The following is a 27,655-nucleotide window of genomic DNA, read 5'->3' on the forward strand; positions in this document are numbered from 1 at the left end:
TCCCACTCGCCGGCTGCACCGGGGTTGGGGAGCTGGGTGCCCTTCTCCATCCCATGGCTGGGACCTGACCACCCCCCCATCCACCCCCCCACCATGAAGACCATCATCGCTGCCTACTCCGGGGTGCTGCGAGGTACCAGGGAGGATGGGGGGGGGATGTAGAAGTGGGTGCCGGGAGGATGCTGAGGTGGGGGAACAGCATCCCGGTGGTACAACAAGGTGTAGGGGAGGGTGGAAGCAGCACCGAAAAAGCTCAGCTTTATTTTTTTATTCTATTCCTTTTCTTCCTCCCGCCTGCCAGAGCGGTTGGTTAAGAGGGGGGAAAAGCAATGTGCAATGGCGGGGAGGCTGGCTGCAGCTTTTCTTAGGGGTGAGGATTACAGCTGAGCTCGTTTTGCTTTTTTAGCGAGCTCGGAGGGTCGGGCTGCTTTCCTGAAGCTGTTGCAAACGGCTCTGGTTTCTCGAAGTGAGTTTGCACCCTGGCAAAATGCGGGTGTGTGGCACTTGATTAAAAATCAGCCTTTTTTTTTTTTTCTCTCCTTGCACTGGTAGGAAGGACACTGTAGTAGTTTTATCAACGCTGCATGGCTGGTAAAATTCAGCGTTGCAGCCTTGTTTTGTAATACTGTGTTCCCCACACCTACACCAACAGGGGAGAAGAAAAAGCATTGCTATTTGTTGTTGCTTTATAACAGGGAGTCGAAGACTGAGTGTGAAAGCGAGGTTCTGTGTTAGGAAGTAGACAGCCAAGTTTGCTTTTACAACCCTCCATGCTGGTAAGTCATTTCCTCGTCGAGAGGAGCAGGTTGGGTGTCAGTCACTGACACCCATCATGGGCAGAGCTGCTGCAGACGCTGAACGCTTCCTGCTGCAGGCTGAAACACGTAGGTTAAAGATGTTGGAAAGACAGGATGGGAAATCCCAAACCACAAGGTCTCTTGCGTGCTTGTAAAAATAACTCTGGGGATCTTGCAGGAATAAATTCAACAAGTCTAAATATTTTGCTTGGTAGAGCCCCGTTCCCCTCCTGCAAGAGTGCTTGCCTAGAGAATTGTCAGGACTTGCAAATAGTGGGGGCTTTGCAGGAAAATGGCTTGGACAACAGTTTACCCTGTGGAGGGTCCCTGAGTGATCATTCTGTCTGTGTTGCAAAAGGCTTTCTGCCCTGAAAAAGCAAAATACTAATTCTTCCTGGGATGAAGAGACCTGTGAAATGGCTTGTTGGTTAAGTAAATCATTACCAGAGCTAAGAGGACCTGAACCTGGTGAATTAACCCCTAAGCTCTTGGGTTTGCACCATGCCCTGCCCAGTCCTGCATGTAGAGCTGCTGGTGCTCATCTCTGTCAGAAAGATGTGGTGCCTGCCGATATTCGAGATGGATCTGTAGGATCAGTTGTGAACCGATTGGAGAAGAGATCCGCATGTGTTTCCCACGCTCGGATCTGGTCCTTAAAGTAACTTAGCTTGCTTATGCAACTAGCTGAGGACAAGTGATGTTTTGAGTTGAGAGGTCATTTGAATTAACAGCATGTGAGCTGTTAAATTGAGAGTGAACTGCAAGCCAAGTACAGAGAATAAATCATTCAGGAGACCTATAAAATATGTAGGGCTGACCCGAGACCTCAGTGGCCACCTTGTTGGCTCTGGTGTGTTGATGATGGATCTAGGACATGTGCATAATTCAAAATGGAGTGTGGTTTAGGGACAGTGATTGGCCTCATCTCTGGATAATCCTGCTTAGTGATGGAAAGCTGTCTTAACTCTCCTCAGGTCAGTTTTCCTCTGAGGCACCTCGTGGGGGTCCTGCAGTGATATTTGTGCTTCCTTACTCATTTCTTCATGTGCTTCTGCCTGGGAAGATGGGAGATGTTGCCTTGGTGACTGCAGCATCCACCAACGCAACCCCTTGCCAGTTCTGTAGCCTGCCATGGGCAATAAAGTGCAGGACCAGCTTCAAAGCCTGCCTGTTCAAAGCAAAAGCCAGGTGCCTGCCAGAGGAGCTCAGACGCGGGCTGGGCTTTGGGGACGATGACGTGGGACCCTGCAGATCGAAGATGGGCAGAGGCGATGTGGTGCAGCGGTTCATGCACAGGACCTCACGTGCTGCTTGATCATGTTGGGTCACTTCTCCCACTACATAGGATATTTAGAACAAACCCACTAGACTTTTTTTTCTACCTCCCTGAATGTCTTTTCCAAATATTTTGCCTGTGCGAAGGGCTGACTTTTGTGGGGTGAGAGTCTGAATGGCTCATACTGTCCTTTGGCCTTCAGTCATCTTGCTTGCCTGGCATCTGGCTTTGTCCCAGTGCTTGTGAATTTGGCTGAAAGTCTGATCCTATTTAAAAATGAGGGGAAAAAAAAAAAAAAAGGTGCAGGCATCTGCTTCTCTATCCATCCCTGCGTGTATGCAGGGGAACTTTCCTGGACACCAACCCAGTACTGCAAAAATCAGAGCAGACCTTGGACCAATGCCTAGGGTTGGATGATGCTTTGAGACCCTTTGCTTGGGTAGAAGGGCTTGTCATCTCCTCATTTTGACCCGACCCACCTTGGCCATAGGTTGTCCAGGCACTGCTCCCCTTGTGTTTGGCAGAGCAGCAGGGAGGTGCTCAGCTCTCCTGAGGAAGGATGCTAGTGTGACCAGAGCATGCAAAGGCTGTCCTTTGCTGAAGTATCTCTTCTAATCTTGTTTCTTCTTACAGAAGTTTGGGGTGAGGAAGATGATTTTGCTTAACTTTACCTTGGAGTTAGTCTTATGCTGCACCTGAGGTTTGGCAGACCTCACTTCTGCTTTGGGGGGGAGGACCTGGGGGCTCCTGTTTTGGGAGTACAGCATCACTGCTGGCTGTGTGGTGCTGTCTCCTCTTGACAAAACTGCCTGGGACGTAGAGGTCTGGACTTGCTTGTGACTGAGCCCTTCTTACAGAGCTCCTGCATGCCTCCCCTGGACACACTGATGAGATGTAGTAGGATGGTTCCCTTTCTCTTGTCCAGAGCTATTAAGTCTTGGTGACTTAAATCTAAAACTGCTGGCTGGTCTAGGGCAGCTGGGTCTACATGCATGGTTACATCACTTTAACCTGCATACAGCTGTGATTGTCGAGACTGAAGGCCAAGTTCAGTGCTGTGAGTAAATGCGGATCTAACACCAGATAAATGTCATAACAGATTTGTTTATTTGCTATGCAGAAGCCCAGCCCCTTTCTAAAGGGGCTGAAATAATTGTCGCATGTCCCCATTAACTATGTTGTTGAACTCCAGTTGTAGGCATTCTTTACTGCAGATAATATGGGATTATTGAGTAGTCTCGGGGGCTTGAGCAAACTGCTATACAGCTGTGTACAGGGCGGGATAACTATACCCCACACTGGTCATTCGTTATTCTCTAACAAATGATTCACTATCTAGTACCACTAACAACAAAGCTGGAAGTGGAGAGAGCTTGTGCACTGCAGCTGGGGCATCTGAGTAAACCTAAGACACAGAATAACTTGTGTTGCTCAAGGGGTTTTGCAGATGTCATGTTTGATGTAGCAGCTTGCTGTGCAGACTCCTGCTCTTGCATGGGAGGCTGGGTGCTCACAAGTATCCTAATATTGGTCTGTTTATCTAATCTAGCTTTGTTACGCCTCCAATGTCAGCTTCTCTGCCAAATATGTAGCTCAAAATGTCCATTTGCACCTTCTGCTTTGGAGGATCTAATTTGGTTTTCCTCTAAAGCTGTGTGATGCAGTATAATTCTTGGCCAAGAATTAACATGCTAATTGTCTTGAAAAGGTAGCAGATGAAGCTTGGCTTTAACGAGCTTTCAGTGTATTTTTAACTATCTGTAACACTTGTACTTCCTCTCAGCCAATTTATTTGGCTGTTTCTTAATTAAGTGCTGTTGATTGGGTTTTCTGGTGCCCAAGTGTGAAGTTCTGTTTACTTCCACTCCTGGGACATTTGGTTCTGCCTCTCTGCTTAGATAAATCATGGTGTTTGAGCACTTTATCTGAAATAAACTGTGCTGGAAGTGCACCAGATGCTGTTCCTAGCTGAGTCTGTGTTGCAGGCATGAGTCGGGTGCTTGGTCACACCCTGCATTGACTCCAGGATCTTCTGGGTAGCATCTCCTGCATTTGATGGTTGCTGGAATTAAATGATAAAAGTGTAGTAAGCCCATCCACAGTTGGGGGACAGCTGGCTAATGTCACTGAGCTTCCTTGGAAGGCTGCAGATGGCTGCTGTCACTGAGCAGCAGTAAGGTCTCCTGGAGAAGTCACTGGCCACCTTGACAAGTAGCATCCTTGAGAGCCATGCATGGCTTGGTGCAGGGACCGTCCCATCAATACTCCAGGGCGTGAGTTGAGGGGCTCAGGATCTCATCTGAGACCAGGAAAGCTGTTGCTAAGATCTCTACCGTGTAGACACGGGTTGCTAAGGCTGTGACCCCAAACAGTCGGGCTGTCCAGTTCTGGAACAGGTACCTGGGAAACACTCCAGGGGCTGCGCTGGGTGGCCAGCACAGCGTAAGCAACTGTCTTCAACAGTAGAAGATGGAGGTCTGTGTTTCTCCAAGGTTCAGAATATTTCCTTGGGAAAAGACTGATACAAATGGATACCAAAGGCTGGGGTATACGGTGTCCTTTGCCTCAAAATTAATCATAGGTATGTCTAATGGGCCTTATTAAACTTGGTTATTAGGCTAATGTATTTCCTGAAAGTTAGAGAAATTGTCTTTCCCATGCTTAATTCTCCTTTGGGTTTTTAATAAGTGAACGATGCTTGGCGTGGGCCCACAGGTGAGCCCTTAAAAGGAAGGGTTTTCTTTAAAGAACTGAACCCAAGTTATCAGTGTTGGGTTACTCCGCTGTGGCTGAGTCCCCAAAAAACACACTTCTGTTGACTTGTCAGAGCTCTTCTACTCTGTGTCACCAGTAACCAGCCTGGTTCTCCAGAGCATGGAGGGTCTTCCCCAAAATGCCTCCTGGCTGAAGGAGAAAGGAGGCAAGGCTTGCATGGAGGGTTGAACGCACAAAGCGTTAAGTCTGACATGATGAACAGCAAGCTCAGGGCTGGCTGGAAATGGCTGTCTCAGCACTAAAATCTGTAATTGCCCAGCCTGCAGTTGATGCACTGGGTCCACGTGGAGCGTGCAGGTTGCTGGTGCAAAGGCAGACCATGCACAGGCAGATGCACTTGCCAGGTGACACCCCTGCCCATTGCCACTGGACTTCTTTTATGTCCTCAACTGGGAACTAAATGTTGCTATTATTCAGCCCATGGTAACTACGGGCTTTTCTGATGTTGGGAATCTTGATCTGTGTGAAGGATGTTTTTGCTTTCAGCAAATAACTGACCCAGGACACCACTTGTCCAAGGGCAGGTGCTCAGCTGCCTGCTCAGAGCTGTCTGCCAAACCTGTGCCTTCCCTCTGTCTGCTAGAGTTGAACGCTGCCACAAAAAGCTTAAAGTGGTTCAGGAAACAAGTTGACGGGTTGACTTACGCTACCCAATACCGGTCTATTTACAGGGCTAGCAATGCCTACAATTTGTGAAAGCATCTAGAAAATGCTGAAGTACAAATTCTCATCTGGAGGGATAAACAGTTGTTCTCTTTGGGGGAAGAGGATAGGGATCTAGCTGATCCAAGGCTGGAGTGTTGAATTCATCAATCCAAAGATGTTTTGGTAGTGTAAGTGCAGGTGCTGGAAGGATAAATTACATGGGGCTGGGCTTTTATTATGGATCACAGATAATCTGTAAGACTTTTGGCTTATTTTGAGGACAGAGAGATATGGCCAGTAACACCACTATTGCTAAAAGCTTCCTTTAAACTAGTATCTAGCAGTCCTCAGACCACATGAGGTCTGTCCATGTGCAATTGTGTAAACCAGGTTTTTGGGACAGCAAGTTCCTAGAGCTGCCGTAGAGGCTGCCTCGCGGTGGTGGCCCCTCGGCAGGAATGACAGGTTTCTCTTACCCTTGGACAGGTGACTCTGACTTTGTAAAAAATGGGGTGGAATTTATCACTCACCCCAAATTTGGGGATTTACTGCCAAATGTGAAGAGCTGCAGCATTGGATTTCTGAGCCTTCCTGCTTAGGTACTCCAGTGTCGCAAATCAGTGCATGGTGACAGTTTAACTCGACACACTCTCCTGTCTCATCCGAGAAATGGGAGAGATATACTGAATTCACTCTTAATACTGTACTACGTTAGCTTGTAAAGAACGGCCTTCAACTCTAGCTGCTGCTTCAGACTGGATTAGTGCTGTAGGCTTCAGTTTACTGGCAGTTGCAGTGACATGATCTATCCTTGACCAAAACTTGGTCTGCTCGGGGTAGTTAATGCCCACCCCATTGCTAGGATCGTTCATTCAACATAGACCAAGCAGAGCCAAGGGTCTGAGCTGGGTGGGCTGGCTCTAGGTTTAGACTGCAGCCTCTGGTATGGCTCCCTGCTGCTGTCCTTTATTAGCAGAAAACACTCAGGAAGGCACGTAGCTGTCAGCGTAGGGACCATGTGCAGGCTTAACGTTAAATGGCATTTAAAAGGGTCAGCGAAGAAGCTGCAAAGCTAATACAGCAATTCTGCAGGTGCAGAACTAGACTATCGGAAAGGGCAGGAGTTAGCAAAGACTGCAGAGATGCTTCGCATATTTAAAGGATGCATCAGTGAAAATTTCTTTGTAGAAACTATCAAAAATTTTAGTACCTGTCTGTATCTAGAGAAGAAGCTCTTTTCAATCACGTTCATTTGACTAAGTGTGAGCACTTGCTATGGTATCACCACCAACAGTGTCATGCCTTGCCAACAACAGCAAGGACTGAACCCATTCAATATAATAGCTGCTTAGCAGCATCACATCCCTTCTAATAACAGGCTGATCCTTAAACAGAAAAGGAAATATGTAAACACATCTCCTGGTTTGTTCATAGGCCAGCAGCTTGATTTGCATTTTAGCCAGTTATTATGGTGCTTGTAAAATAATGAAGAGAAACGAAGGAAAACCCACTTGCAAGTGCTTCTTTCTGGAGGTTGTTGAGCATATTGGCAAACACTGCAGTGGGTGGTTCCTCATATAGAAATCAAGTCTTTCACTTCAGTTTTTTACTTGGTTTTCTCCCCACTTGAATAGCTTAAACTTCTAAAAGAGTGGCTTTTGATTCCTCCCTTCCTCATTTACTGCTTTAGAAACACTGTGATAGTTTTCCTTACCCTTGGAGCTGTGGATCCTTGGGGTCATGGGTTGAGGTGTTGCTCAACCAGCCCTTGAGCTGCGTGCTGTGTAAGGCTGGAGTGCAGAGCTTTCCTTGAACACGCACGCCGGAGTTGTGCAACAGGCCTGGTGAAGGGCTGATGAGCAGCAGGTCAGACCACAGCCTGACGTGTGCTTGCCTCTGCTTTGGGGCACCTGATCTTTATCTTAGGGTGAACTCATGGGTTTCCCTCTTATCAAACACCACTTCCAGGAGCTGGCAGTTTGAAGTGGGGGTTTGTGTTAGGGCTGTGTGTTGATGTCCTCCGCACTCCTATGGTCAAGTGAATACAGGCTTGCTCAGATGGGAACTGATGTTACCCATTAAACCCCTCCAGTATCCCCAAAGCAGCTGGATGTTTGCAGATGGCAACCCTTCCCCTTCCAGGATGCTTAAACTCCGTGGGAAGTATTAGCCTTTGGCAAGCCTTGCTCTAAAAGCAAACTGCATGAACGTTGGTTTTAAAACCTCCTATTTGAAAGGAAAATATTGTTATCTTTGCTCAGTGTGCAAATGTAACTTTATTTCTTTTTTCTTTTACCCTTAGGCACAGGATCGAGCATTCTTTCTGCTCTGCAGGATTTGTTTTGGCTATCTAAATCCAAAGTAGAGAAACAACTCCAGATCATCTCTGTGCTGCAATGGGTTCTCACTTTCCTTATCATGGGTAAGTAACACCCTTTGGCCTAAAGCAAAGCTTTTTTTGCCTTAATTCTGGAAGAATTTTAAAGCAAAAATTTTAACTTTTATATAAGCATTAATTACTGGATGTGCACCGCAGCAGGACAGTTCCTGGGGTGGGTGGCTATTGTAAAGAACACTTCCATACTCTGATATTTTGGTAATAAATGACTTTACCTGGCTCTAGCAAAACACAGGAGCTATGGAAAGACCTACTGATATTTAGCTCACGTCTGTGTCTACCATACAAATAAGACTGAAGCAACTGGAAATCTCTTACCTGACTCACCCATGGGAATGCCCACAGAGAAGAAATTTCTTAGAAGCCAACTGGTAACTGATGCAACTGACTGCAACAGGAGTGCCTTCCTCTTGGCTTGGCCTCCTTCCAAGAGGTACCAGAGATGGGCGAGAAGTGTTTGTGTTAAACCAGTGAAATAGTAAAGACTGTCTCTGGGTACTTCTGTTATGTGAAGCCTCAGGCTTCATAGTATTGTTGATAATAAAACTGGAGAAAGATGCCAATTTCAGCCAGTCAAGCAAGTCTTGCTGTTCCTTCCCAATTTAGTTTGTGCTAAAATGGCAACGTCGCTTGTGAGTGGGATCTCTGGCACCCTGGTGGGGTGGCTGGCATAGAGCTGGTGTAATGTGTGGAAGACTTGTGTAGCTGTGGAAGAAACCCCCTTGGTGCGGGCCACAAAGAAATCTTGATGCTCATAAAGTCTTGTTCTTGCTTGGTGAAGCAGCTGCCCTACCTGGAGATAGTCTAGAAGAAAACCATGAAGGGAAGGTTGAGGTACTTCAAAGTGGGTAGCTTTAGAGGAAGCTGTCTCAGTCCTACATAAGGGGTTTTTAGCTAAATCCGATTTGATTGAGGATTAATGACATCAGATTGAGACTAAGACTTCAGTATAGAAGGGTCAAAAGGCAAGGGGCTCTTAATGCAAGTGTAAATGCAGACCAAAACCTGATGCAACCTTGTTTTCTTCTCTTTCTTGGACCTATCCAGGTGTTGCTTGCACTTTAATCCTCATGTACATACTGTGCACAGATTGCTGGGCGATTGCTGCTCTATATTTAGCCTGGCTGGTATTTGACTGGAATACACCAAAGAAAGGTAAATATTACAGAATAAATCGTTGCTGTTTAAGCGTCCCTGTCCTCATATTTGGACAAAAAAGCACTTCCTTGTAATGGGCGACCTCCCTTCTTAATGGGACTTGGCTGAATTGCTGACCAAAAGTATTATTCAGTGAAGCATACAAATGTCAGCCCTCAGCATAAGCAGTGACTGCACGTTTTGTTGATGCTGAGAGTAATACAAGATCACATTCACTAATATCATGCCATTGCTGGCTTTCAGCAATATATTTATAAAGCTTAGGTTCTTCCTGTAGGTCAGAAAGATCTGCATAAAGATTCAAGATCTTGCTGTCCTCTCCAGCTCTTGCAAGGTTCAGATTATGGTGTGACTATTAAGATGTGGCTCCCCTATGGAGTCAGTGTTGCTGCAAATAAAGCAGAAGACTATTTCAGAGAATACCCTGTAGAAACCAGCTCTGAGAACCCACTACAGCAATGACAACAAGCTTTGATGGCAACTCCTTTCATAGCCAGATTAGCACAATTCTCCATTGCTTCAAGACCACTGAAATCCTCCAGAATCTTGGTCTTTCCCAAAGGATGAATCTGAGGTTAACAGTGAGCTCTTTCTAGCTTGAATTGTCCATGGCCCAACTACAAGAGATTATCAAGTCAGATCCTACCCTGAATTTGTAGTCAGGCCTTAATTAGCTTGAAGTGCCCTGAAGTCCTGAGCATGGATGGTTTCACCTGATTTTAGTGAAAGATGCAGGTGTCTCACTTAGAGAAATCAACAATTTCATTCCTCTAGAGACAGCAAACTATCTGGAGTGTTCTAGGCTTCTTGGTGGGCACCCATGTGGAAAGAGCTTTAAAAACATGATTTTTTTTTTTTTTTTTCTCTTCAGGTGGAAGAAGATCCCAATGGGTGAGAAACTGGGCTATATGGAGGTACTTCAGGGATTATTTTCCAATAAGAGTAAGTAACAGTTTAACTCTATGCATTGAGACTTAACTGTTTTAGACTGAATTGTAATAACCCCTGCGGAGATGATGTTGTACCTACACTAGTCTATCCAAGATGCTGAACTGTAAGCAGGACATGGCTTGCTTACCCTTGCCATACTACTGCTTGGAGCAGCTGTGGTTATAAAATCTGAGATGCATCACCAGTGATGGTATCATGACTTGTAGAAGCTGCCGCTTCTGATGGTCTTATCACCAGACTTCTTGAGGCAATCTGCCCTGTAGCAGTAAGGCTCGCTGTTCATCTCTCCAACTTCTCTTCTGTGCTGCAGCACTCCTGTGTTGTGCCTAGCTCTCCCTCTGTTCCCCTCTTGTAAATCTAGCTCAGTTTTGCTGTTTTCCAGTTACACCCTAGGGCAGCAGTGCATTGGATAAGAATAGCTGGGAACCCTGTGCACCAAAAGCTCTACCACTTCACAGGGAGCAGTGAAATCAGCTCTGAAGTCTCGCTGCTTTGGGGAAGGGGGGTTTCCAGCAGTGGAAGTAGCTCCTGTTCTCCAGCTTGTAACTTGCTCACCTTCTGCTTGTATTTTCCCTGCTTATTCAGATGTGTTGCAGAGGACAGGGCTGCCAGTCTGCTCTGGGGACTGCAGAATTAGCTAAAGGACTTGGGAAGGGAGCAGGGGCCAAATTCAGCTGAGAGGGAACTTGATCCTCTTTGGAAGGACACAGGGCTGAAAGGGCTATTAGGTAAGGCTGTTGGCAAGTCTTACTCAGCCTGAGCAAAAGGGAAGGACCTTGCCATGGCTTTTGATGAGCTACCCATTCTGAAGATAGTCCAGCCTCAGAAGGCCGTAGAGAATCCAATTCCAGCAGGAAGCTGAAGTGGCATAGACTGGATTCCTCCTTTGCAAAGTCACTCGAGCTCTCAGGGTGCCTGAACATGCTGCTGGTGAACAAACCTCTTGCCACACTCTTGCTGCTGTTAACAGGTAATTCTTGGCAAGTGTAGGCATGCATGGAAAAATAGACTACAACAGCACAGGCTCCAAGTGGCTGGTTGACCTTGGTCTCGTAGCTAATGGAGAACAGAGTATGCTCTAGTGTTGAAGACGGGTCTTAAATGTGTTGTCTTCTAGTACAAAGTCCTCGGTACTGCAACAAACTCTGCCTTCTTGATATTGCTGAAGGCTAAAATGGGCTAGTTTCTCCTGGGGAAGAAATTAAAGAATAGATTCAAAAGGGTCATCAGTAACGGCTGGTCCCCTTGTTTCACCACTCCTTTGATGGCATATTTAGCCCCTGTCCTCATGGAAACATGCTCTGCACCAGCCATGTGGGTCAGATCTGCTGTAGATATTAGAAGTTTGTCAAACAGTTGGGTTGTTCAAGTAGGTTTAGAGATGAGATCGGGTAGATAAACTGCTCTGCTGTTTTTAGGTAAATACTTACTAGTTCATGCAGTCCATTTCCAAGAACCCCTTATGGCTGCAACTCTGCTGTCACTAAGGGGGTAGAGTTGTGCAGTTTGCAAAGCCCACTGGTAACTGGTATGCAAAGGGCAGAACATGAGGGCTGACAGCTGTGGGATAACTCCTGCACCTGCTATGGGGAACAGCCAGCTGGCTGCATGGTTGTTAAAAGCTGCTGCAGGGATCATGGGGCTGTGAGGTGTTAGAGGTGGTTGTCTCCAATTATGGGACTGATCTTACAGGATGAACCATGAGTATTATCTCTTGTAAGGAGTGCTACCAACCACCAGAATGGCTTTGGCTTGGACTCGCTAAGACTGTGGGAACTCCTTGGATAAACTATTTACCTGTCTTCAGTCAAGAGGAAGGCTGGTCTAGAGAGGATCACTTGTTTAAATCTTCTGTCTGCAAAATTCACCTTGACTGGATCCTGAACCGTCTGTGTAATGGCTTAGCAGGGCTTGGTTTCTCTCCCTGGCTCATGGTTTGTTGGGGCAGTCATCCCCTGCACCTCATCGTGTGCCATGTGTCCACGGAGCGCTGCGAGGACAGATCACACCAGTGACAATCTCACCAGTGGCACTTGTAATGCTAAACACAGCTTCTGCAAGCTCTGCACATAGAGCTGTGCTAGCTGCATCCATATCAGCGCAGGTACCACCTGCATTAGGATATTAGCTCACATTTTACTCCTATTCCAGGAAATAAATAGGAAGCAGTTTTGCAGATTTTTTTTTTTTTTTTTTCCCCAAACCCTAAGGCCACCTCCCCAGGAATAGGGACCCACCTCCCAGTGGGTGACATTTGTAGCACCAAAAACCTGGGAGGGGAGTCCTCTTAGTTAATGTCCTCAGTGGCTGCAGATCTGAAGGCCAGGGTTTCCTTGTACCTGGCTGGCGTGAGCTCAATCTTGAGGATGCAGGCTGGATCTGGCCAGACTGAAACGCCACCAGTATCGATGTCTGACGAAGCTGTATGCTAGAACTTGTGGCTAGGTCTGCTGCATCCCTCGATGGCTCTATGTGCTGGTATCAGGCTTGCTTCTCATGCGGTTACTCTGATAAAGCAGGCTCTGCTCTGATATTTATGCTGATTAGGCTTGGTCTCTGCCTGAGTCAGCAGTGCCTCCCACCCTGAAACAGCAGTAGGACTATTGTACCTGTATCTGGAGATACCAGGTCATATTTTGTAATACCAGGTGGATTTAGGAACCAGCCTGAATCTGGCTCAATTCCTCAGCATGAGCAGAGATTGTCCACATTCACTGGGGCTTCATGCAGCTGCTCTGACAGTAATAAGCTATTTTAGGGCACTAGAAGCTTAAGTTTGTCTGCTGCTTAGTGGCTGGCCTTGCAAATAGTGCTTTAAGCTAAGCAGTGCACGAAGCAGCTGAGGAAGCTTCCAGTGAGCTAAATCCTGGTGCTGGACTGCCATGTAAAGCCTGAGCTCTTGCAGGTGTGAGCACGGTGCTGTGCGCCTGGCTGGGCTCAACCCTGCTGCTGCAGAGGCTGGCAAGGTCCCAGCAGTCTCCCAAACGCGTCCTGCTGATCTGAGGATGTCACGTTGGGAGTGCCACAATCTAAAGGTCTTGTTTAGGTAAAGAAGCCATCACTTGAGCATGTGAGCAGAGCTACCGCTTATCTCCGTAGGCAATAGCACTTCAGATAGCAAGGGCTGCGGACCTTTGGCTCACCTTTGTCAAGCGGTGAGCGTTTCGGGTGTGTGCTGTGAGACCTTCTCAGTCTCCTGCTGAGATGGGAGAGTCAGCAGCGTGCCAGAGCAGGGGCTGGTGCAAGACAGTGACCTTTTTTGCAGCATTTGTCTTGTGTTCTGTGGCTTGGCTGGCTTCCTGACAAAGCTGCTTAGTTGTTGTAGATGACTTAGGAAGCAAAAGCCTCCATTTCCACTCTATGTATGGTGTAGCGTAGTGGTAATATTGAGAGCCTGGAGTGTTCTTCAGGTCCTGGCCTGCATTGCCGGGAAGGTGAGCTCCTTTCTTCCATAGTGCTGGTGGATGTGATGCAGGTAATTGTAATTGGTTGTTTTGCAAGCTTACATGCTCACTACTGCTGCTTGGATCCTGCAGGATGAGCTCTAACTTTCTGCTTTCTGCATGCTTCTGTGCTGCTTCAGCTTGCAGGTAGGCTGAGCACCCACTTAGATCACTTGTTTTCATCCTGCTCTTTGCTGGCTCCTGGTGCTGAGCAGCAGTGGCTCTGCAGTCCCCTTTCTCCACACTTGAATGTGCTACTTACTCATCCTGTTCCTACAAATAAAATTGGCAATAGTGTTCTCTGGGTGTATCTAGCACTCAAATATTAACACTTTTTTTTTTAGCGTAATTGCACTGCTTTATTGCTTCTGTAAGCAGGCTTAGATCTGTTTAAAGAAATCTGTTATTACTAGAGCAAATGGATGGACCTTTGCTCCCACTGAAACAGATTTGGTCTTGGATAGCAGGTGGGAACAGGAATGTTAGTGCAGCGGGGTGAAGGTCCAGCTTCAGTCCCAGCACTGTAATCATCTGGCTGGGATGCAGCAAGGACGTGCTGCCTCCGTCCCATCATGGGAGCACTGAGGCTTCAAGGAGCTGAGGGCTGTGTGGGACTGGAGAAGACTTTTGAGGCAAATGGAAAAACCTGTTGGAGGTTCAGAACAGAGTCGCAAAAGTGTTGTCAAATGACAGCTACAGCAATTCTTTAGGCTGACCTGATAAGGCAGCCCAGCAGCTCAGTGTTTGCTTGTCAAGGGGAAAGGTGCAAGAAAACTAGTAGTGAATGATCAGCCTCCTAAGGAAAGCTTCAGTCTTGCTTGAGACTAGAAATAAGTGATTACAGCACTTCAAAAATTCCTGTTTCTAGACTAAATTTAGGGAGATGTGAAGGCTCTACCTTTGGTGTTGGCAGGTCAGACCCCAGGCTGAGTTTTTCTCTGCAGATAATTGCACAAACCTCTCTGATGCCTGGCAGACTTTGGTTGTCCTGGCTTGACTTGGGTGGAGGAAGACCTGTTCACCTTCTGTGAACCCATCCGTTGTGGGACAACCTGTGGAGGGCAGCGACAGCCTGCGTGGGACAAACTGGGGAAAAGCAGACATGTATGAATGTCAGGCTGACCCTCAGACCTGTAAATCCCTGTTGTGAGCATTTGATTCTCGTTGAGTCTCCAGTGCTGCTCAGATATTCCCCTTCTGCCTTGCCATGCATGGGGTGTGCAGGTGGGTTGGTTCCCTGCATACCCCTCGCTTTGCTCCTGCACCGATTCTGTGATTCTATAAGTGGTGTGGGTGAGCGCGGTGGGTATCACCAACCCTGTGCCCCTCTAACAGGGGGTCTTGGAAAGCAGAGTGGTGAGGCTGCAGCTTGGCTGGGGGTCATACAAGGTATGCAAGCAACGGGCTCCACTGGGAACTGGGGGTCCTTGCACGTGGTGGAGGGGCTGGAGCAGGGTGCTTCCATGGCTGGTAATAGGAGAACAGCATATCTTCTGTATGAGAGCAGATGTGTGGCTCTGCCAAGCTCAGCTCACAAATGCCTCGTGCTCCAGAGCGACAAGGACAAACCTGGTTTCAGCCAGCTTGCTTTTATAGCAGCTGTGCTTGGTGCAGGTGAGGGATAAGGTTTGGAGCCTGGAAACCAGCACCCTGCTCTGACAAGAGCTCTGAGGAGGAGTGTCTGCCACAGGTTCAACCAAGCCATGTGTGTCTGTAGCCACCAGCCCTTGAGTCTCTCCTACAGCTGAGCAAGAGCTGACAGATGGAGGGGTTCCTTACAACATCATTGCTTTTTTTCCCCCTCCAGTCTTTCCTGAAGGGTGGTTTCCAGTCTAGTCTGGGAGCCCTGTTTCTCCTAACTGGTCAAGGGACAGCCTTCCCACCCTAGGGAGTGAAAGCAAAGTCATCCACTAACTGGGCAAGAAGGGAAAGGGAAGAAAGAAAGGATGATGTGGTGTGACACAGGCCACGGGGGTCTACAGAGCTGCTGCAACACACTTCCCAGAGCCCTGCGTGACCTCAAAGCTAGAGGGAAGCACAGAGAGGGGTAGTCGACTTCTCAACCCGCTGCTGTCATGCCTGTATTGCAGCTGCTGTCTTAAATAGCTGTAGCCTCGTCTAGGGACAGGGTTGGGAACGTGGGGAGGAGGGAATCAAATTTCTGGGCACGCTGCTTCAGTGTGTCGCAATGGCACTTCAGGTCCCTGTAGCATGATTCAACAAAATGGACTTGGTTGCTTACTGCCAAAGCGCTTCTTGGCCGAGACAGCGGGGTATGTAATGCTGATGTGACGTCTCGGAAATCTGCGCTTTTTCCTATAGGAGCTGACAGAGTGACCTTTGCATATACAATCTGAGAGATGGGGTGCAGGTGTTTAGCACCTCATTCTGAACGGGCAACTGGGGCTTGTAGGTCCTGTCCCAGTCTGAAAGCTGCTGGGGTGTTGCGGTCAGCAAACACTGGCACCGTTGCAGCCCGAAAAAAATTAAGTTTGACCCCTGCTTCTGAAGGGTGATGCAGCAGTCCTGTTGTATGCTTGCTCAGACCGCTTGTGTACTGCCAGGGGAAGATGCTCTGATGCATGGGATGCTGCTGCTACTTCTAACATCAAAAAAAATCCTCTGGCAGTAGTGGTACCAGGGCATGGGTTGTGCTGTGCATGGCTAAGACAGCTTTGGAGTGTCCATGCTGTGCAAGCAGGTGAGTAAATGGTTAGGAATATTGCACAACCCCAAACCAATACGATCGCTGCTCCTGGAGCATGTACTGCAGAAATCGGAGCACTGCTGTGGACGGCTTGAGGTGTGTTGTTGGCCTGTTGGCACGTAGGCCAGAGCAAAACCTCTTGAAAGGAGGGATAGCTTCCAATGGTAAACCACCCTTCTGTACATTTTCTCTCTTGGAGGGTGGCCAGCAGGCATATTAAGTGGTTGGGTCTTTTTTTCAGGTTTTAAGCAAACTTGCTTCTGTTACGGGACACTGATTTTTATTTTTTTTTTCCACCTCATACTGGGATGTGAGCCACTAATGTGCTGAGAGAGGGCCTGGAAGGAGGTGTAGTTGTGGTTACATGGCCATGAAGAACTTGGTTGGTTTGGGCAAGAGGCTTGCAAGAATACCTTTGGGAGGAGTAGAGAAACAAAGGGCACAGGCTACTGCAACCCAACCCCTATTCCTGCTTGGCTGGTGGTCTTTTTGTGTCCAAGAGCAGCCTGTTTATTCTGCTCCCTCTGCTTGGGGAACTGAAGTCCAAGTGGCTGCTCTTACCTCTGAAATCCAGGATAGCCCATAGCCCAGCTCTTAGGCTGTTCTCCCTGGTGGGAAGAGAGTCAAAAGCTGGGTACTTTGACTCTTTTCTCCATTTCTTTTTTTTCCTTATTACCTGAAAATATCTGTCTTCATGTGAGCTCACTCTTTTCTTTCCTAGCTGGTTAAAACCCACAATCTGCTGACCACCAGGAATTACATTTTTGGGTACCATCCACATGGCATCATGGGCTTGGGTGCCTTTTGCAACTTCAGCACAGAGGCCACAGGTGTCGGCCAGAAATTCCCTGGGATCCGACCATACCTTGCTACCCTGGCTGGGAACTTCAGGATGCCAATTTTGAGGGACTACTTAATGTCTGGTGGTAAGTGCAAGCGCTCTGCGTTCCTTCTACTCATGCCCTTGCCTCTGAGCTGTCTTCCCCTCTTTTAAGTGAAAAGCTGTGGCAGAGGCTCACATAACCAATTCTCTCTGGTAGCATCACACAAACATTCCTTTCATATAGCTGTCAAGAGGAAGCTGTGAATAGAAAGGTGACTAGCTTGGGCTGTGAGGACTGCTGCTCCACCGCATTCATCCTTAACTCAAGGATGCTCTTGTCCAAAGGCATAGTAAAGATATCTGGCATCTTTAGTTGTGGGTGTGGAAGATGGAGACATGGAAGCAAGTTGTCCTAGTTATTGTTAGGAGGTACTGGTAGATGGAGAAGTTGCACTTACTGAAAATATAAAGTATTCATTAGCCTTTGAAACATGAATACCATGGCTAGCTCTGCTTCTGTGCTCGCTACCACATGAGCTGTCGCGCATCTAGGTCTTAAGGCGGTGATAGATGCCCTCTTCATCTAACCACATTTTTAGGTGCCTGCCAGGAATAAAGGGTCTGGGGTATTGCATGGTTTCAGCTGTTCAGAAGAGTCCCTTCCCTGAATATATTCCTATAGATGGGTCACGGGGATTAGGCAGTGATATAAGTTTGCTGAATGACATTAATAGGTCTGTTCTAATGGATTCTGGTATTTTAATGATGGAAGGCTTGTAGGTTATGACTGGGCGGAGGAAGCAGTGTTGACAGTCTAAAGAAATGGTGTTCTTGCGTGGCCTGAGCTTCCTTTTCAGAGTGAGGATGCCTGTTGGTTAGGTAGATGTGAGGGAGTAACATTTAAAGACCATGAACTGAACAATCCAGTACCTTGTTTGCTGTTCCTTGGACAGACTCGCCAATAACTGACTTTAAAACAGGTATCTTAATACAGTATTTTGGCTGAATCTTGACTTGTGGCTGGGGAGAGGATAGAAGTAGCTGTACTTGGCTCTAACTTGCTAGGTTTGACTGTTTCCATGATTACTGCTTTAATTCAGAGAGAGAAAGGAAAACTAACTGGATCTGGTACAGAAAAGGCGTTTGTCCCTGCCTAGGGAAGGGCAGTATCTCAAGCTGGTTTCTGTCTTCCTGCACAGGTGGAAGTTGCTGTGTGAAGCCCAGAATTCTGATAATTTGGGAATTCCACAGGACAGCAGTGCATGAGAAGTTGGGATCTGCTTTCCAGTCTATCATGTCTGTAAACTTAGGTCATAGGTTGCTGAAGCTTCCACACAGCATCAGCCTTTTTGTATTTTTAAAAAAAAAAAAACATGTGCGTTCTGTTCAGGATGACTGGTAGACAAATCCTGTGGCCAGCCAGAGCTGCTTTCCTCTTTTTGGAAGGAAGGTGGGAGTAGACATTAGCAACATCATCGCTGACAGGGCTGGCTTGGCTATCCCCGAGCATTACAGTTAAATCAGTGGGAAATTCTGCTTCTCTGTACTTAGGATTTAAGCAAGACTATAGGTGTGATCTCTTGAGCAAAGTTAACTTTCTGAAAGCCATAATTTGTCTTCACTTTCCTGTACTGGAACTTCAGGGTGTCACTACAAAGGCTTTACCATCACTTGGGAAGTGCTGATTGTTTCCTCAATCCTTTGTTTTGTGGATGAACCAACCACTTCAAGTGAAATCCTAACAAATATTACTGTACCAATACACATACTTAGTTGGTTTATAACCAACTGATGCATATTACAACATTTTATAGCCTACTAGAGATTAGAGCTACAGCAAGGATCCTCTAAGGCATGAGGAGATGGCCAGAAAATCCCATGTACTTTGTAAATGTGCTAAAGAGCTCCATTCAGCAATTGCCACTCGTCTGCATGTCTCGTTGCATTTCCTGGAGGAAGGATTTCAATGCTCAGCGCTGTGAGCAGGCGTAATCTCCTTCTGCTAACAAGTGTGAAATGGCTGAGCATAAATCTGTGCTGCTCTGTTAGCCAGGGCTGTGTAGTCAGTGTGAGCCTTGGTGTGGAGAATGGGAGAAGTATGAAGGTTTCTGGCTGTCCTATGGAGCAGCAAGCATAGCCTGAGCCTCTCAAAGGAAACATGATCAGAGAGAGATGTAGCTGTGCTGAAAGAAGTGAGTTTTTCATCTTCAAATCTAGCTGATCTGTCTGTGAGGTCTGCTCCCTTGTGGTCTGGAGCTGGGATTAGGTGGTGACCTTGATGCCCAGATACACATGAAGGCTTGCAGACTTGCCCTGTATAATTCCACAGGACCCATTCATCATTTAGTTCTTGGTTCAAGTGATGACTACCATGAGATGTGCAGAATCAGCTTCTAAAATTAAATGGTGTAATACTGCCCTTCCTAGTGCAGTGACCTTAAGTACTCAACACAGCTCAGACGTGTTATGTGGATGGGAATGTAAATGATGGCATCGCACTTATCCTTGGCTTATCCTGGCTGAAAATGTGAGGCATAAGCAAGCTCTGACAATAACTGTAGGATAAAAGCATGAGTTTCAGGAGTAGAGAATCAAACTTCTTAGCATTTTTAAAGCAATAGAGTAGAAATTAAAGGTACCCTCTTTCATTGGGCTGAACGGTAAGTTCCCTGGAGTGGGGACTGGTGCTTTAGGGCAAGGATTGCTTTGTAAAGCTGAAGTGCTGTCACTGGTAGTGCAGTCCTGTCCCTTCCAGTGTGGGATAGAGGGAAAGACCTTCCCAGACACTTGTCTTAGAGTATGGACTTACCTGAGCATTCTGTCCCATACATCTCTTCCTTCCCAGGACAGCAAAAGATTGTGCTCTTGCCATGCAAGAGCTTGCTGTTATTTCAGAAAAATAAATTATTTTTTTAAAATTAATTCATAATAGATCTGTCTCAAAGGCTTGTCCATTTATTCTTTTTGTACCACTAAAGCATCCTCTTGAAGGAAGACCTATTCCACTACTTGGTTTTGCTGAGGAACTGGTCAAATTCAGACTCTCATCCCTCAAAACAACTGCTTTGCATCCCTCCCTAAGGATAAACCAGCTTCTACTGCAACCTTTACTTGGAGGGAGGATGTCTTAAACAATTGCCTTTGGCATCACTAAGCACAGAAAAAAATCCTTGCTGAAGTCTTTTGTGTTGAGGGCAACTTTTTGAGCTAGTGTTGGTGGAGTTTATGACCAAGGCTAGTGCTGGCTAGGTCTATTAACTGCTTGTTTAGTTGAGGAACAGGTTGCCTGATAATACACCCAACCCTCTATGACCACAGGGAAGCTGGACAACTCAATGTGCAATCAAGGCACAAACTTTTTGCTACAAGTATGGCTGGTGTCTTCAGGATCATCTTAATATTGCAGCTTGATCCTTTTGTCTGTCTCCTGGATATGCAGGTATATGTCCTGTGAACCGCGACAGCATAGACTACATCTTGTCCAAGAACGGCAGTGGCAATGCCATCATCATTGTGGTCGGAGGGGCAGCGGAGTCCCTGAACTGCACCCCAGGGAAGAACTCTGTGACACTGAAAAACCGGAAAGGATTTGTGAAATTGGCTCTACGGCATGGGTAAGAGGCAACCTCGATGCTAGAGCAGTACTGCTAGCATATGAAAGGTGCTCTCATCCCCTGAAGCAGCTGATGTCTTGGATGGATTCTGCATTCTGCGCTCTCGCTGTGTTGTGTGGATGTATGCCCAGGGCATCAGACACGTGAGCCTGTCCTCTGGCTTCTGCCCCTGAGCGGAGGACAGGGTAGGGAGATGCCTGGGACAGCAGGAAGCTTCCAAAGCTAAGGAGAGGGAGGTGTCAGTAACCTGCATAGGGCATCACCTGTGCAGCCCCTGTCATCTCCAGGGATCCCATGTGTCTGAAACGGGATGTCCATCAAAAATCAGAGATGAGAATATATGGAAGGATATTCAATGCCTGACTGGGTAGTGTTTCATGGGCCCATTGCCAGTACAATTCTCTTGCATGCCTTAACAGTATAGCTACTATACCATGTCAAGCCTGGCTGACTTATGTCAGTACCTTGTGCTGCAAACAAAGCTCTGGCCAATAAAATCTGCAGATGCGCAGCCTGAAAGAGTACACTGCAGTGAGTGTGGTGCTGTAGTATTGACTGCAGACCAGGGTGTGGGTTCCTAACATCTTTCCATCTTTCTAGTGCGGACTTGGTTCCTGTCTACTCCTTTGGGGAGAACGAAGTGTACAAGCAGGTCATCTTTGAGGAGGGTTCCTGGGGAAGATGGGTTCAGAAGAAGTTTCAGAAGCACATTGGCTTTGCTCCATGCATCTTTCATGGCCGTGGCCTCTTTTCCTCCAACACCTGGGGATTATTACCTTACTCCAAGCCCATCACTACTGTTGGTAAGGTCTTGGTATAAACATGCTATGTGCTTCTCTAGGCAGTAGCATACCTGAGTCTATATGCCATACCCCTACTCTAGCTTGGTCTTGGAGTCTTGACTATAAGACTCTGTTTTCCCTTCTATATAAAACCTTCCAGCACAGCTGAGAATGAGCGAGAAGAGTTTCCAGAGGCTACAAGCCTTCCATCATGCTCTACTGCCAGACAGTTTTGCAAGTGAGCTCTTTTGGGGAAAAAATGCTATAGCTGCTACCTTCTCTGGTCTTGGATGGCTAGTGTCAGAAGCAGCCTGTCCCCTCCACACTCCTAGGACTAGCAGCGTGATGCTGTCTGATAGCTGAGTCTTAAAGCCAACCCTAAAATTTGCCACCGAGTCTTCCAACCCAAAGCAGCAAAGCTTTGGGGGAGAGGGAAAAAAAGGGCTTTTTTTGCTTTTGTGGTGTGTATGGGGGAACACAGAAGAACTACAGCTTTTAGTCTTGGTTCCTGTTAATTGAGGAGGGATTTATCACTCTGCTGTAAACAGAAGCAAGTGGGACTTCACAACCACCTTGCGCAGTAGTCTCTGCGCTGCTGGCATTTGTGTAGCTAAAACAGCATGTTTGCCCTTGGTGTCACTGCAGGTGCAATGAGGATCCTGGTAGTGGGACAGTTGTGCTTCAGAGCCTGGCAAAACTGGGAGGAATTGGGCAAACCCCTGCTATAATGGCAAGCCACGCTATGCCAGGGTGGATGTGCTGAACTAGCATAGCTGTGGCCACAGAGGACAAATCTCTAGGCTGTACAGAGCATTCAACCTAACATGTGGATCTTTCCCTTTTTTATCAGTTGGGGAGCCCATCACCATCCCCAAAATCGATAATCCATCCCAGAGGGAAGTGGACTTCTACCACAGCATATATGTGGACTCCCTGATCAAACTATTTGACAAGTATAAGAGCAAATTTGGCCTGCCAGAGACTGAAGTCTTGGAAGTCAACTGAAGGGACTGACTTAGCAGCATCTCCTTCTCTCAGAATCAACACATCTTCTCCAGGAGTCCAAGCTGTCATCGTGTACTTGAAAGCATGTGTGGGTGTATGTGTCTTTCACAGAAAGTGTTTGAAGTATTGCTAGACCACTTTTTAAAAATAAAAAAAAAGGCTTTACTTTGGATAAATCCCATTACAAATGTCTTTCTATCCAAAAAAGCACAACTCCCCATTGCTGTGAGGATTTGGATGGGGGAAATGATTGCCTTTGTAATCTGCTATACAATGCTGTTGGATTAGAAGCATTCCTACAGCTACTGTACCCACTAGCACAAGCTATTTTGGGAGAGTAGGATCCATCTGGTTTTCAGTCAAAAAAGCAGCAGGTTGGTTTGACTGGGACAGCAGTAATACAGGCATGTTGCACGAGAGCCATGTTGAGACATGCTTACATAGCACAAGGGCATTTCTGCTTTGGAAAAGCCCCTTCTGAAAGCACAAGCAGGCTGCCAAATCCCCTGGTGTGGCACCTCCTGTGTGCAGTCCAGGAAACCAAAGGATACGAGTCTGGTGGACCTCAATCCGTACAGTGTGGTGGATACTTTAGTGGCTGTAATTTCACCACTTGTATTTTGAATGTCAGTTTAGAAGCAGGTCTGTCCCAGGTGCTGCTTGCACAGAGGCATGTAGCTGGAAATATGGGACTCCTTCATAGCCACAAAACTCCAAGGACAAGTTCTAGGAGCGGTGGGATGGTGCAATCGTGTGGCCCCAGTGTTGCAGACCCTTAGGGTAGCCGGTAGGGGTAAATGCAGTGGGACTATTCATCCAAGTGTTTTGGATCCCAAAAGCATTTGGGGAAAGCTAGGAGTAACTTCTGCCCAAAGATGGCTTTTAAATATTCCGTCCAGTGAATGTAAAGGAGTAGCCTTTCCACATATAGGATCTAAAGTGAGTGGCTTTTTAAGGTGTTTATAAAATGTTTACGTGGATGTTAACACTGCTTGTAGTGAGATTTCTTCAGAGTACAATGTGTTTATGTGTAAACCTGAAACATTGCACTACTTGCATGTCTGACCTGCCTTTTCAACAGTTCAGTTGAGTGTATTTTGAGCTCGAAATGTGCCTTTCTTCCATGCAAGATGATGGTACTTCACATTCCTGGAATCTTGCCTCTAAAGACAAATGTTCATCTGTCATATTTGATAGACTATTGTATTATGGAGTATCAATTTTTGTACAAATTTCTAGAAATAAACATGGGCAAAAATAGTGGGCTGCTTTGGTCTCTTTGGTGTTGCAACGGTATGTGGCTGGGTTCATGTTACAGCAATTGTTTGTGTGTTTGCAGCTGTCCCTTGGCTTTTATGGGGAGAAGACTGGTCTGTCCAGAAGCAGACCCACACTGATCTGCATGGGACACTCAGGAAAGGCTAAGCAAATCTTTGTGGTTTAAGGGTGGGTTTTTTGCCTGTGAGTGTATAAGGAGCTAAGGCAGCCTACGTCTATGGGCTTCTTTTACTGAGCAGATACAAAAAGTTCATGCCTTACTGATCCTTTCAGCAAATTACTCTGGATTTCATTGCTGCGTAGCACACAAAGAGCTGGATTGCATCCTTGGTCCTCAGCTGAGGAAATGCTTCCAGCTCTTGTCAGAGCCACCAGCCTTCCACCACTGGGGGTGCAAAGTGCTCCAGAAATAGCACACATTGCTGTAAAGTTCATGTGGGCTCTTTTAGTAACAAGTGAGGGTTTAGCCTGTTGTGTGTTGCGTTGGGGCTGACCTATGAGCTATGGAAGTGGTCCATCAATGCTGGCTGACTTTCACAGGCTGACACTGCTGTTCTTCAAGGTGAGAGCCAATCTTATTCTTTGCCCTTTTCAGGCTTGGCTAATGGAGTTTGAAAGTCTCGTGCTCCAGAAGATAAACCTGGTGCGTTGCTTGCTTCCCGTTTTCCTCACCCCTAGTAAAATTGATTTGGTCCTGTTTTTTGCTAGCGAACATTAAGGCTGGGTTTTCAGTGACTTGTCTGGAAATGCACAGCAAGAAAAGCCATGAATGCTCTGCCAAAACCACTTTTGACAGTTTGTGACCAGACAAGTCACTAGAAACCACCCTTGGCACAAACTGGAGGAGGTCAGTTCTTGCAGAGCTTTTTCCAAGCAATGTTTTCAATTATCAAGTTTTATATCAAAGCACAGCTGCTGCTTGCAAATCCCCCTAAAGCAGAGGAGGGAGGCAGTTATTTCAAATAAGGATCCATTCCTGCAAAGGGCTGCGCTAATGAATATCCTGTAATCATCCATACTGCAAGGTTGGACCAGCTCTGCCCAAAACTCTTGGCTGTGCTGCAAGTCCTATTAATTAAGGTCTAACATGAGATTGCCACTGAATATTGTTCTTTTCTATCTACTTAACACCAGCCTATAAAAGGGGAATTTTCCTTTGATCTCATCTTGTGCCCAACGTACCAGCCCAGGACATGCTAGTCTCATACAAGTTTCAATCACCTTTCTGAGCTGAGCTCATGGACAAATTACTCCTTCCAAGCTGTTTTTCTGTGGCTCGTTTTCCCTTCTCTTGCCAATCTTAGGATTGTAGGAGTAAGAGCCTTAGCTAAAATTCATCTCTGGCTTGTGTTGTGCTTAATGATTTTGATTGATTTAGCAAAAGACTCACTGGGGGTGTCCTGGTACTGTAGGTACTTTCCCCTGTGCCTACATTTTCCTCCTTAGGCCCTTGCCTATGTAACAGAGCCTTCTTGTGGAGGGGCTACCTTTGATGTACACAGCATCCAGAACGAAAGAGATCATATTGTAAAATAACCTAAATGTTAATACAAGTTAAAGTTGTCACCCCTGTCTCAGTGGTGACCATGCTACATGTTGCTGGGACAGTGCCAGGACGGTACCACTATACTCTTGCCTTCTTGCTGTCCAGGCATCTTCCCTTGGCCATAACAAGAGGTAGGCTCCTGCTGATGATAGACCAGCCCCGATAAAGCTGTTCTTGCACTGTTTTTTGAGAAATGGGCATCTTTGCTTTTCTGTGGACCTGTCTTGCCTTTAGCTCAGCCACCTCCCCTTCCTCTGCTGTTGTTTAGCTTGATATTAAGTGCATTTGCACTTCTCCAGTGCTTTAAGACCTCCCTGTCCTCCTAACATTCCTTATTATACCTGCAAGAGTCCTGATAAATCTGTCCCTTCCTCTGCACTGGGCCATATCAGCCCTTTCTGGTGTCAGTCTTGTACTCTTTTATTTGCCCCTTCCTGACAGATGCATTTCTTTTCCCTTCTTGCTGGGATTTGGTTCACAAACTTGCATGTTAAAAAGGGAAGGAAGGTAGCTTGGGGCCTTTCAACCTGGTTTTGTACCTGTTTGTGCCTCCTTACAGGCTTGAAGAGGAGTCTTTCCACTGTCGCCTCTTCTTCCTCAAGCTTTTACATAGTTTCTGTCCTATTTTGTCCCCTTTGCCTCAAATCAGAGCTCTCCCTCTGGCAAACAGAACGGGAACAAAAGGGTACATGACTAAATTTATGGAAAAAGCATGGCAGTTGGGTGCAGGTCACCTGCAATGATTTATTCCTTCCCTGACTGCCAGCCATAGGGCATCCTGAGCATGTTACATGGACTTACTTAGCTGCTTTTTACCTACCTGCAAAGCAGGGCAGCAATATTTTCTATAGCACCAGCATGTCGTGAGATGGGATGTCACCAGCTTTCCTTGAGACCCTCGTTAACTAAAGTAAAGTAGTATAAGCAGAATAGTGCCATTTGTAGTGCATACACAGCTTTTTTTTTTTTTATTCAGTCTGGAAGCAGAGCGGGTCTACTGAGTGGAGGAAAAAAGAAAAAGAGAGGACATGCTGCCCTCATGAGGTGCCTGTCAGTAACTCCATGATAAGAAAAAACCAAAAGCATTTTGGGGAAATGCCAGGTAGCAATGCCGAGAAACCACTAACCCAGACTTGTGTGAGGAGGAGGCACGGAGCAGAAATGGATGCATTACCCTCTAGACAAATATTTTGTCAATTTAGCCCAAGCAGCAGTACCACATGGAATAACAAATGAATTTATACAGTGCAATTCCTTCTAAGCTTCATGCTGTAAAATGATCCTTAGGAAAATGGTGCTATTTGGCAGCAGCTCAGTTAAGTGAGGTTTTCCCTCTACAGGAAAATCCGGACCATCACAAAAATGGGCAATTTCCTGCCTACTTCTGCCGGGGTTCAAGGGACCACCTTTTGCAGCTGAAAGGGCAGGAAGGAAAGTGCAGATGCAGAGCTTTCTCTACCCTGCTTTGTGGTTACCTTTCCTTCTTCTGGGCTTGAGAATGCTTTAACAGGCTATAAAAGGCTATAAGAGAAGCCTGGTGGGTATTTGAACTCCATCCACGCTCTGATCATTTACTGGTTCCCTGGTTTCTCCCAGATCTGATCTGCCGTTGCTAGCTGATCACATTGGGGAGTTTTTCCCAAATAGTTCCTGGCTTTGCTCCGTGCCTTCCGTTGTGCTTTGAAGTTACACAGTGCAGGATGGCCCTCCCATCATGTTTGACTGGGCCAAATATTAGCCCCTGTGCCAAGATCTCATATTCCCATTGCGTGGCATCCCAAAACCACTCTGATTGTTGGTTTCTTAATACAAACATTCCTGTCTCATAAACTTCTCCAAGTCAGGCATCAGAAAGACCTGGACTGACATTTATTTCTATTCTCACACCCTTAGAACATGAGTTTTGGAGAAACTAGCTCAGTTCTCCAAATATTAAGTTCTCTGAGTAGAGTCTGCCATAGACACCAGTAGCTGTCATCAAGCTGTCGCCAGTTTTCTCTACTGTCACATGAGCTTTAGCACCTCAAGCCCATAATGCCAACAGAGCGTGAAGAGTCGTCGACCTCCATGCTGACCACAGGTTTATCCCTGACCAAGTGACTGGGCTGCTGAATGTCTTGAGACACGTCTTGTTCAATGAACTAACAGGAGGGTTCGGAAGCAGCGTATAGCTGTCCTGTATGACCGGTTGGAGGTAGTAGATGGCAGACATCTTATCCAAATAGGTTGTGTAGCAGCAACAACTATAGTACCCATCCATACTCCCTCCTTGTCACATCAGAGGGCCTGGATGTCCCTTCCAACAAACTCTTTCTAAATGGATGTACAGGTTTCATCGGTGAAGAGTCAGTCAAAATGTTACGACCTAAAAACGATACCTAATAAGTCAAAAGATCAAGAAAGTCTTGACGGTTTGGTATAACGGCACGGTATTGTCTGGGAGGCGTTTATAGTCAA

The 27,655-nt window shown here is 46.6% G+C and overlaps 1 protein-coding gene across 1 annotated transcript; it reads left to right on the forward strand.

Moving 5' to 3' along the window:
- On the forward strand, positions 1-23,634 carry DGAT2 (diacylglycerol O-acyltransferase 2). Its single transcript, XM_052812772.1, has 8 exons — positions 1-133; positions 7,796-7,915; positions 8,939-9,046; positions 9,921-9,991; positions 16,872-17,076; positions 20,413-20,587; positions 21,188-21,390; positions 22,220-23,634. Exons 1-8 carry the CDS (start codon positions 94-96, stop codon positions 22,372-22,374), a joined length of 1,077 nt encoding a protein of 358 aa, XP_052668732.1. The 5' UTR covers positions 1-93; the 3' UTR covers positions 22,375-23,634.
- Positions 23,635-27,655: the final 4,021 nt, after the last annotated feature.

Source organism: Harpia harpyja, chromosome 17 (genome assembly GCF_026419915.1).
Source record: "Harpia harpyja isolate bHarHar1 chromosome 17, bHarHar1 primary haplotype, whole genome shotgun sequence".
Taxonomy (NCBI): domain Eukaryota; kingdom Metazoa; phylum Chordata; class Aves; order Accipitriformes; family Accipitridae; genus Harpia; species Harpia harpyja.